Source organism: Myxocyprinus asiaticus, chromosome 32 (genome assembly GCF_019703515.2).
Source record: "Myxocyprinus asiaticus isolate MX2 ecotype Aquarium Trade chromosome 32, UBuf_Myxa_2, whole genome shotgun sequence".
Classification (NCBI taxonomy): domain Eukaryota; kingdom Metazoa; phylum Chordata; class Actinopteri; order Cypriniformes; family Catostomidae; genus Myxocyprinus; species Myxocyprinus asiaticus.
This window is the reverse complement of record NC_059375.1, coordinates 7,745,552-7,757,668: the sequence shown is the minus strand read 5'-3', so window position 1 is coordinate 7,757,668 and position 12,117 is coordinate 7,745,552. Positions and strand designations below refer to the sequence as shown.

The window sequence follows — 12,117 nt, the reverse complement described above, 5'->3', positions numbered from 1 at the left end:
AAATGTGAACTCTTCGTCACTATCCAGGAGCGTCCTCGCCTGTGTAACGTGCCATCTATCAAACACGCAGAAAAGTGAACGAACTTTATGCTTTTTAAGGCATTGTTTGGGGCGTTTATCATTTGCATTGATCGCCTCAGCACATTACCGTATGAATAGGCACTCTGCTGGTGGATGTGATCACATTAGGGATAATTAGCTGAGCCAGGAGAAACTGTACATTGCTTTGTTTCATACAGATTACATTGCAGGAGAATATTTGTTTTAAATTTGAATTGTTTTATTTAAAAGTAGACATTTTAAGCTTTCTTTAGACATATGTTTCATGTTTGTGTGATAAATATTCGCGGAGTTTCAGCAAAATATTTTGATATCTTTCAGAAAGATGCTCACGGAGACAGAGACGGCTGAAAGCGCACCCTGTTTATTTTATTTTACAAAAGCACAAGGTTTTGTTGTTATTGTGAGTGTACACAAATAAAAGTAGACCCTTTATAGTCTGTAATGATGTCTTACACTTATCTGTATGCCCAAAAATGACAGAGTATTTTAAGTTGTTTCTGCTGTTATGAGGAAAAAATTCAGCAGGACGCGCCGGTGCGTCCGTCAACCCCAGAGGTTTAAAGAATTTTACTATAGTTCGGACTCAAGTCCGAGTCACGAGTCCAGTTTTAATGGACTTGGACTTGTCACAGACTCGGATGCATTTTTACTCAGACTTGACTCGGACTCGAGACTTTCAGTCCAGCCGAGTACATGACATTTGTGATGCAATGAAAAACAAACAAACAAAAAAATAACATAACATAGGGTGACCATACGTTCTCTTTTCACCAGACATGTCCTCTTTTTCAGACCTGAAAAAAGCGTCTGGCCTGGATTTCAGAATTGCCTCTAAATGTCCGGGATTTGGCTTTGTCTTCATATTGATGTGCTCTCTACAGTTAGTACTATTATACATTCTGTGTATATGATACTGCATCAGTTTTCACGTGTGTATGTCCTTAAGTGTGATTATTCTGGCTGAGAGCAGCAGCGCGCACTCTTTCAAAGTACTTTTTAGCTTTCCTGCCCGTGCTGTATGTGTGTGTGGGAAAGAGATCGCCACACGTGCTCTGCAGCTCAAATCCAGAAATATCAATAATATAAATACACTTTAAAAAGTACATTCCCCAACTCTGCAAATTATTAAATAGAACAAATGTTTTATCAGACTCACTTTTACTACGCAAAGTCATTTCTAACTGAAAATGTTGACTATATCGGACAAAATCTAATTTTCTGTGAATCAGGGACATTGACATTGTGTTACCTGTAAAGCTGGCACTTGCGTTTCAATGGCAAAAATGTCAGAAAATTCAATGAAGAACACAAGTGAGGGGAGAAGCCTCTATTCACCTATTATCCGTACTAAATATAATATGAAAAGAATGAAATGTCAGCCCAAGTTGAGTTTGATCTTGACTTTAGGGAAGTAGGCTATACCTGCACACAGCAGGAGGACATAAAAGTGTAGTACTGTAGTATATAAATATTTTTTTAATTGTATCTGATCTATTCTGCTTTTATTTTATGTTGTTGTATTTAATTTTATGGGCATTGTTAAATGTTTTAATATTACCATTTATTAAATATATTAAACACGTTAAATGTATTTCACCCATAATTTTAGATAAAATTAAACTAAATTGAATGGACAAATTGAAAATGAAGTAGAAATAAAAACTAAATTAAAATTTGAAATAATAACTCTGGTTGTGACGACTAACGCAGCTTTCACTTTCATTGGCGTATGTTTGAGTGGAGGGGAAAAGCAACAAATAATTGAAATGTCAACAGAATGCAGTAAGAAGTGTGTTGAAGGACAGTTTTCATACACCTAAAGTATATGCTTTCATTCTGAAACCACTTTGAAATTTGTTTAGCAGGATACTAATTTATTTTTTGCATTTATATTGACAAATAGTTTTTCTTAGTAGTGAAGGTTAAAATAAGCTTAAAATATTGATGTTGAGTTTACAGTTACAGTTTTAATTCAGATGAATTAAACAGATTCATTCGGACTCGGCCTGTTATGAGCTTGGTCTTGAGTCCGACTCGGCCCCTTTTGAACTCAGACTCGATTGTTTAAAGACTCGGACTTGAGCGGCCTGGGTAGCTCAGCGAGTATTGACGCTGACTACCAGTCGCGAGTTCGAATCCAGGGTGTGCTGAGTGACTCCAGCCAGGTCTCCTAAGCAACCAAATTGTCCCTGTTGCTAGGCAGGGTAGAGTCGCATGGGGTAACCTCCTTGTGGTCTCTGTAATGTGGTTCTCGCTCTTGGTGGGGCGTGTGGTGAGTTGTGCGTGGATGCCGCGGAGAATAGCATGGGCCTCCACATGTGCTATTTCAATGTGGTAACGCGCTCAACAAGCCAGGTGATAAGATGTGTGGATTGATGGTCTCAAATGTAGAGGCCACTGAGATTCGTCCTCCGCCACCCGGATGAGGCAAGTCACTACGCCACCACGAGGACTTAAAGTGCATTGGGAATTGGACATTACAAATTGGGGAGAAAAAAAAAAAGACTCTGACTTGACTCGGACTCGACTAAGGTAGACTCGAACCCAACACTAAACAAAACTAAATTTTAAGTACATATAACACAGTAACATATTTTCTGTAAAACAAGTTGCGTTTTTGTTTCATCATCTTAAAGGTCCTGCGACTTATAGTCCGAAGCAACTTATATACATAATTTATACCTAACTGATATCGGCTGATCATACCTGCCACAAACAATCTCCGTCAGTGCGACTTATATACAGATGCAACTTATCTGTGTTTTTTTTCTCTCAACAACGTGATTTTGACCCGGTGCGACATATAGTCAGGTGCAACTTTATTTCCGGAAAATATGGTAACAGTTCTTGGGTTATTTCGAGTGGGTCAATTAATTCAGTCAGATTTATCCAGTCAGCTTCGACTGATTCATAAGTTTTGTTAATTCACTAATAAGAGCCAGATCATAAGAGTCATTCATTCGAGAATTGGACAACACTGGTAACGCTGTAGTTGTTGATTCTCTAAATCAACCGGCTTTGTTAGGGAATCTGATTACACTGGTCGCGCATAATCTTTTGCACTGTAGATTCAAAAGAACCTGCTCAAGAGAGTCATTTGATTTTGGAATCGAACTACGCTGGTCACGCTTTATGTCTCGTGCTCAGTGCTCACGATGCACGTTCAAGAGTTAATGGAACCAAACGTCATGTAAATCACTCGGTTCTGGTAATATAATGCTATTATAACAGGAGAATTTGTGTGTGGGTTGGTGGGTAATTAAAACTTTCGATATCCACTCGAAATCTGAGAGTGGTCTTCCCTTCTTCACGATGGCATGAATGGTCCTGAACATTGCCTTCTTGTTTAAAAAAATACTGCCACCTGGCTATCGATAAGCAGCAGGAAACTAACTAAAGGTGTCCCAATTGATCGGCCACCGATCGGTATCGACTGATCTTCACGTCCTATGACTCGATCGGTGATCGGTAATTTGGCGGATCGCATAAACCGATCGTTCATGTCGCAAAATATGCGCGGCTTCTTGAAGACTTGAGCAGCACTGTCATGGCATCATGGAGTGTGGGGAATACTGGCATAGGGTTGTAAGACAATAAACTTGATTCAGCAGTTAAGAACAATGCAGTGGGAGAGGTTTGGCGAATATGAAACTTTTGTGTTTCACATGCACAAAGCAAAGGGAAAAATGCATGAGCTGTGAAACGGTTTTTATTATCGTTCATGGTGGCAGCTTCTCAGTCGCTGCCGGTCATAGGCATCTCAGTAATAATGCGAGTTACAAGATGTGGTGTAATTCAAACATCTTTGTTAAATATCTCCTGATTAAACAGCATAAACAATAGTAGCACCTGTAGAGTCCAGATACATGCACTGTTTCTCCGCTTTCCTTTCATCTCTTGCCCTCATGAGAGAGCGTGTGTTTCCCTTATTAAAAGCAGCAACAAGTGTGAAAATGAACTAAAAATTTACTAAATGACTAAATGAAAAGGCAGGGAAGAAATTTATAAATATATTAATTCTTCATACAATATTAAGATACCATAATATAATGTATTAAACATAATGCAAAAATAAAATAGAAATCAAATGAATAATAATAATTATATGAAATAATGACAGTGAATCAATAACCAAAAATGTCACATTAAGTTTAATTTCTATGGGTAATCAGTTTGTCTTCAGTTTGACATTAAGCTTCATTTTTTTCATTTTTTATCTTAATATAGAGAATATTTTGTTAGCCTATACTTGTTTTAAAGTCTTTTTTAATAAGCATTTTAAACTTTTTAAACTTTTTTTTGTCAGCAAAAACCATATAACTGGGAAGAGTAAAATTCAATTAATAGTGACAGTGTGCATAAAGCTTACATAAAGCCAGTTATGACAGAGATCCTGATAAAAGGTGAAATGATCGGTATCGGCCAATCAGGTGACAAAAAGATCAGTGATCATATCGGCTGTAAAAGTCCTGATCGGAGCATCCCTATGACAGAGGTTAATAGAAAGGAAAACTGTGAAATACACTGGCAAAATAGAAAATTAGCCCGCATTTGGCGCTTGCCAGGTGTTAATTTCAGACCCTGGCTTCTGGTAGTCCGATTCCCGAACAAATGATTATTATGAACCGGCTCTTTTTAGTGAATAAAAAAAAAAAAAACTTGTCAGTTATGAACTGGAACCGTTAAGAGGTATTGGAACCAGGATCGTTGAATTCCTTATGATTTCCATCCCTATTGATAATTATCAGTTTTTTGCTTTACATTATGATGGCCTGATTTCAGTTCTACACTTTATTTACAATTCTGTTTTGGAACACACTGTGATTTTTGTTTTTTTACAGAATAAAACTGGGAATGCAGGATCCTATTTATTATAAATATAACATTTTAAAAACATCATTATTCGAGCATTTATTTAATGTAATCGCTGATGCAATGCAATAAAGCTACGAGATAAAAGCTATATCATTGCGCTGGGTGAAATCTCATTGGTCCACAATCCTGTTTCACATAGCTGTATATTGACCATCAAATGTGTTTTCTTGCATCACACAGCATTTTTGCTTTCAGGGTTGGCTGACAAATTACTTGTCAATGGATCACGTCGTGTCTGCATAGGACACATTATCGAGTGTATGGCTGATATCTGTATGTTTAAAAAAAAAAAGAATTCAGCCATTATACCAGTTATGTGCCATACCATATTATTTGTTATAGATATTGGTCAAAATTGTATACATCCTAACACGCATAGGCCTACCTTAAAGAACATCATATCTTGTTTTATTTATGTGTTTATGAATATGTTTCATGAATCCTTCATTAATTAGAATTTTTTATTATTATTACATATTAATTACATTACATATTAACATTATGCTTTTTTTTTTTTTTTTTTTTTAAGGTGAGATGGATGATGTACTGGATTGTATTCGCCCTGTACACAGTGGTGGAGACCATCACAGATCTAACCATAGCCTGGTGAGACTGACAGTCATACCCATGAGTCTCTTACTTGACACCAGCACGTCATTTACCTGATTACATGTGATTCATGTCAGGCTAAACAAGCAATCGTTTCATTCAAGATCTTGTTTTTGTCACCCTAGACCAAGGAATGCAGGGAAGTAATCATGGTTTAATGAAACAAAGTTGCTGTTTTAATTTGGATTTTCTCAATTAATTTGTTGGAATACAGCCTTAATGTGTGTAATTATCTCAGCTGATTAATCGGATGTAACTTGTCTCTCACTCTCTCCTCTGATCTGAAGGTTTCCTCTGTATTATGAGATCAAGATTGCGTTTGTGATCTGGCTTCTGTCTCCCTACACAAGAGGAGCTAGTGTCATCTACAGAAAAGCCCTGCATCCTCTGCTGTGCTCCAAAGAAAGGGTAACTCCACTGATCACATTTATCATCCTGTAGTACAGTTGTTCTCTGGTATCTCATTTTGCTTCATTTTGCTTCATGACTTAACATTTACATTGGACATCAAGTGGAGACACAACGCAATACCCACATTTTTTACTGTACAATAGTAAACTAAAATGTGCTTAAAGACCCCAAGAAATGGCTGAACATGTGCCTTTTTCTTTCCCATGTTGTCATATTTCCTATTGAAATGGGACAAAAATAGCCAATAAGTTTAAAATAGCCAATATGCTTTAGTTAACATCACAGCTACTTGCTAGTCAATGGCAGGTGGTAAAAGGGGGCATTCTAAAAGATAGTTTTGTCAACTTTTAGAGGTGTGCACTGGCATATAGATGACCTCATAGCTAACAGACTTGAACTAAAATCCATACAATCCAAAATTTATTTCATGGGGTCTTTAAAATCAAACATTGAAATGAATTAATATTGACAAATTGCAATATGCAAAATTAGGAACAAACACTGGGTCATATCTTGTATTAGTATTAAAGGAATTTTCCAGGTTTAAAACAACTTAAGCTCAATCAAAAACTTTTGCGTGTTAACATGATTGTGCATGTTAACATAATTTGTTTTAATAAAATCACTTACTAATCTTATCTGTGTGAAACAGTGTGCATTTTAGCCTTTATAGACTGACCCCATACACTTCCATTGTAAGTACCTTACTGTAACCGCAATGTTTACTTTTTTTTAACAAATAAGGGGCAAGTCAAGATTTTGTGTGGAAATCAATTTAACTTGAATTAAACCTGGAACATTCCTTTAACCATATAACCAAGTGATGGATACATTTGCATCAGAATATTATAGAGTTTTGCTGGACAGCATTTGACTGCCAGAATCATAAGATAGGGGAAGCGATAAGCTTATTTATTTGCCGTAACAGAAAAGACCTGCAACCCTTCTGTTGAGAACCACTGCTCTATTCCAATTTCCAATGATTATGTGCTTCAAGAACAGAAAGTTCTAACTCACTATCTTTGATTGCCTGTTATTCTTCAAGGAAATTGATGACTACATAGTTCAGGCAAAAGAGCGAAGCTACGAAACCATGCTGAACTTTGGCAAGCAGGGCCTGAGCATTGCTGCAACTGCAGCTGTGACTGCAGCTGTCAAGGCAAGTGTGTGTGTGTGTTGAAGAGACTCATAGAGAATGATAATAGAACCATTTTGGGGAGGATTTTATATTTATGCTTCTGAACTACACTGGCGGCCAAAAATTTGGAATAATGTACAGATTTCACTGTTTCGGAAGGAAATTGGTACTTTAAATCACCAAAGTGGCATTCAACTGATCACAAAGTATAGTCAGGACATTACTGATGTAAAAAACAGCACCATCACTATTTGAAAAAAGTCATTTTTGATCAAATCTAGACAGGCCCCATTTCCAGCAGCCATCACTCCAACACCTTATCCTTGAGTAATCATGCTAAATTACTAATTTGGTACTAGAAAATCACTTGCCAATATATCAAACACTGCTGAAAGCTATTTGGTTCGTTAAATGAAGCTTAACATTGTCTTAGTGTTTGTTTTTGAGTTGCCACAGTATGCAATAGACTGGCATGTCTTAAGGTCAATATTAGGTCAAAAATGGCAAAAAAAGAAACAGCTTTCTCTAGAAACTTGTCAGTCAATCATTATTTTGAGGAATGAAGTCTATACAATGCTTGAAATTGCCAAAAAACTGAAGATTTCATACAAAGGTGTACACTACAGTCTTCAAAGACAAAGGACAACTGGCTCTAACAAGGAAAGAAAGAGGATAAGTCCATCAGAGTCTCTAGTTTGAGAAATAGATGCCTCACATGTCCTCAGCTGACAGCTTCATTGAATTCTACCCGCTCAACACCAGTTTCATGTACAACAGTAAAGAGAAGACTCAGGGGTGCAGGCCTTATGGGAAGAACTGCAAAGAAAAAGCCTTTTTTGAAACAGAAAAACAAAAAGAAAAGGTTAGAGTGGGCAAAGAAACACAGACATTGGACAACAGATAATTGGAAAAGAGTGTTATGGATCTTAACCCCATTGAGCTCTTGTGGGATCAGCTAGACTGTAAGGTGCGTGAGAAGTGCCTGAAAAGACATCTATGGCAAGTGCTACAGGAAGCGTGTGGTGAAATGTCACCTGAGTATCTGGACAAACTGTCAGCTAGAATGCCAAAGATCTGCAAAGCTGTCATTGCTGCACGTGGAGGATTTTTTGATGAGAACTCTTTGAAGTAGTTTAAGTTTTTTTTTTTTTTTTTTTTTTAATTGTAATAGTGTTATTAATGTCCTGACTATACATTGTGATCAGTTGAATGCCACTTTGGTGAATAAAAGTACCAATTTCTTTCTATAAGAGCAAAATCTGTACATTATTCCAAACTTTTGGCTGCCAGTGTACATGTGTATTTTATGTGTCTGTGGGGAGTTTGCTTCAGTAATGCTGTTACTGAAGTTGGCTAATGTCCAATGTTTCCTCCTTTTAAAGTCAACATGAAATGACTATTGACCGTATTTACTTTCTTAAAGGGATAGTTCACCCAAAAAGGAAAATTCTCTCATCATTTACTTACCCTCACACCAACCCAGATGTTTATGACTTACTTTCTTCTGCTGAACACAAATGCAGATTTTTGATAAGAATATTTCAGCTCTGTAGGTCCTCACAATGCACGTGAAGGAGTACCAAAATGTTAAAGCTGCAAAAGCACATAAAGGCACCATTAAAGTAATCCATATCTTCAGAAACAATACAAGTGTGGGTGAGAAACAGATCAATATTTAAGTCCTTTTTTACTATCGATCTTCACTTTCACATTATTCTTTTGTTTTTGGCAATTCACATTTTTCATGCATATTGCCACCTACTGGGCATGGAGGAGAACTTATAGTGATATTGATCTGGTTCTCACCAACACCTATAATACCGCTTCTGAAGATATAGATTTATCCACTGGAGTGGATAAACTTTTATGGTGTCTTTATGTGCTTTTTGGAGCTTCAGCGTTCTGGCCACCATTCTTCAAAAAATCTTCATTTGTGTTCAGCAGAAGAAAGTAAGTCTAAACATATGGGATGGCATGAGAGTGAGTAAATGATGAAAGAATTTTCATTATTGAGTTCAATATCCATTTAATACATGTTCCTGCTCTAATTGTGATTCATTGCTGTACGTTATTCCTAAGAATTTTTTTGTTTGTTTTCATAATCTTTAATTAAAAGTGTAATAACATTTTGCTCTGCCTCTGAAATTACTTTCCTCTTCAGCTGATCTTGCCTGGACCAGAATTTTTTTTAATCAATAGCCAAATAAGATAAAAAATCCTGCCCTACATTTATTATTTCTCATCAAATGTCCTGTTTCACTCTGAAATGTGTCACATTACTAAAGTAAATTCTATTTCTTGTTGACATTAACCTCTTTCCCTTTTGGGAGCACGAGCAATAAACTAAACACTAATGACTTTCATTTGCAAGCAAAGGTCACAGTTTCTTTGTGTAACAAACCCAAGGCCATTAGTATTGGTGCAGCACTGAATGTAATTCTAATCAAAGGCAGAACACAAGACTGCTCAACAATGCTCCAGATTTCATTTGGCCACTGTCCTGTTCTCTTCAGGGTTTGAAATCAACTTTTTGGCTCAGCGGCTTCTGTGGCTAGTGGTGTTCCAAGGTCACTAGCCACTCAGCATTTTCATTAGCCAAAATCCCCTGCCTCACAAAAAGTTATAAAGGTAACTGGAGACTGCATGCATTTGTTTAGATATTTTATTTGAATGAGAATTATATTAGTTTAGCAGGACACATGCCTAATGATTTAAGTCACCTTTAGAATATCTGAAGATATCAATATAAAACTTGGCCATTTAGAACAGAATTTGGATAGAACTATAGGAAAATTTGTCAATTTGTCCAAAATTCGTGTAAGTTTTAACCCCTTCATTGTAAATTGTACTTGCCTATATGAAAGTTTACCATTGTTCTGCCATTGATTAAAGGGTTAGTTCACTCAAAAATGAAAATTCACTCATCAATTACTCAGCCTCATGCCATACCAGATGTATATGACTTCCTTTCTTCAGCAGAACACATTTGATGAAAAATAGAAAATATCTCAGCTCAGTAGGTCCTTATAATGCAAGTGGATGATAACATGATTTTTGGTGCTCCAAAAAGCACAGACAGTCTGCATTAACGTCATCCATACTACTCCAGTGGTAAAATGAATGTATAAAATGATACGAAAGCTTTTGATGTGAAAAAGATCAATATTTAAGTACTTTTTAACTTTAAATCATCACGTCTGGTAAGCAGCAGAATGCACGTTCACGAGAGGGCTGAGGTCACACGGTGTTTCCAGCGATGGCATGGCAACTTTCCATTCATTGCAGCAGATGAACTCTACCTCTGTTGGCATTGCCTGGCATTGCCTAAATGTGCACCACCATGTCTCCTGAGCTCTCTGTCTCTCTGAGACTTGTTGTGCTGTTGTTGCTCCAGCCTCCTCCATTTCCCTGTGCTTCTGGTCAGAGTACTGCAGTTTAAATAAAAATGGCTGTGCAGAAACTTCTATCTCCTCTTAAATCTAAATATTTTTTTTTTTTTTTTTTCAATTTGGAATGCCCAATACCCAGTGTGCTCTAGGTCCTCGTGGTGGCGTAGTGACTCGCCTCAATCCGGGTGGCGGAGGGCGAATCTCAGTTGCCTCCACGTCTGAGACAGTCAATCCGCACATCTTATCACGTGGCTTGTTGAGCGTATTACCGCAGATATATAGTGCATGTGGAGGCTTCACGCTACACTCCGCGGCATCCACCACATGCCCCTCTTAGAGTGAGAACCACATTATAGGGACCTAGAGGAGGTTGTCCCATGTGACTCTACCCTCCCTAACAACTGGGCCAATTTGGTTGCTTAGGAGACCTGGCTGGAGTCACTCGGCACACCCTGGATTTGAACTCGTTACTCCAGGGGTGGTAGTCATCATCTTTACTCGTTGAGCTACCCAGGCCCCCCCAAATCAAAATCTTTTGACATCTTTGTTTAAATTTGTTTGTTTACGCCGTTCGGTCTCTACAATGTTCCTCCTACTCAGTTGTAAACAGCGCTGCTCTTCCGGGTGTGTCACGCATGCGTGAACATGCCAACGACAGTACATCACACGAGAGACCGCGTGACCTCAGCCCTCTCGTGAACACGCATACAGCTGCTTAACAGAAGTGATTATTTATAGTTAAAAAGTGCTTAAATATTGATCTTTTTCACACCAAAAGCGATTGTATTGCTTTATAAGACATTCATTTTACCACTGGAGTAGTATGGATGACGTTAATGCTGATTGTCTGTGCTTTTTGGAGCATCAAAAATCGTGTTATCATCCACTTGCATTATAAGGACCTACTGAGCTATTTTTCTATTTTTCTTCAAATGTGTTGTGCTGAAGAAAGGAAGTCATATACATCTGGGATGACATTAGGGTGAGTAAATGATGAGAGATTTTACATTTTTGGGTGAACTAACCCTTTAACAGTGGCATTTGTAATGACAAGGCCATTACCAAAGATAAGACCATGGATAGCTCCACATTACTGTGGTTAGGATAATGTTGATAGTCTTTTCTAAAAAAAAAAATAAACTACTGTATTTGTTATGAAAAACTAATAGTCGAAACACATTTAGAAACCTTTAACTACAACTTTCACAGTTAACAATAAAGTCTTAATAGTTTGGCCCTAGCAGATTTAATATGAATCTTACCAGTTAGTGTTACTGCAGTAAAAAAAAAAAAAAAAAAAACACACACATTATAGTAAAATGATTTAAAAACTGATGATGTGTATTTGTCTCTTCTATACCTCAGTGCTGTTTATAATGTTGTGGCTGTCTAGCAGTTTGAGAGGTCTGACTTCCTCTAGATAGAGCTTTATACTAAAATGTTCCCTGAAGAATTCAAATGGGTCACATAAATGTTGTGGTCTCCGCTGGCTACCGTGATATCGATTGAAGCCCGAATGAATCACGTGGTGCACCAGAGCTCTGTCGATCTTATCTCTGGAGCACGCTGATGTGCGTTGCGGTGGTTTCACTCTGCAGAGATGCGCGTGATATAAAGCACTGAACTTGAGAT

At 37.4% G+C, this 12,117-nt stretch overlaps 1 protein-coding gene across 2 annotated transcripts in view; it reads left to right on the top strand.

The window, feature by feature from the left end:
- Positions 1 to 12,117, top strand: part of LOC127422923 (receptor expression-enhancing protein 3-like) — a 75,138-nt gene that overhangs the window by 51,368 nt on the left and 11,653 nt on the right. For both annotated transcript variants that reach the window (XM_051666779.1, XM_051666778.1), the window contains 3 exons: positions 5,468 to 5,544; positions 5,835 to 5,955; positions 7,004 to 7,117. In XM_051666779.1, coding sequence (XP_051522739.1) covers positions 5,468 to 5,544; positions 5,835 to 5,955; positions 7,004 to 7,117 — 312 coding nt within the window. The remainder of the gene's footprint in view (positions 1 to 5,467; positions 5,545 to 5,834; positions 5,956 to 7,003; positions 7,118 to 12,117) is intronic.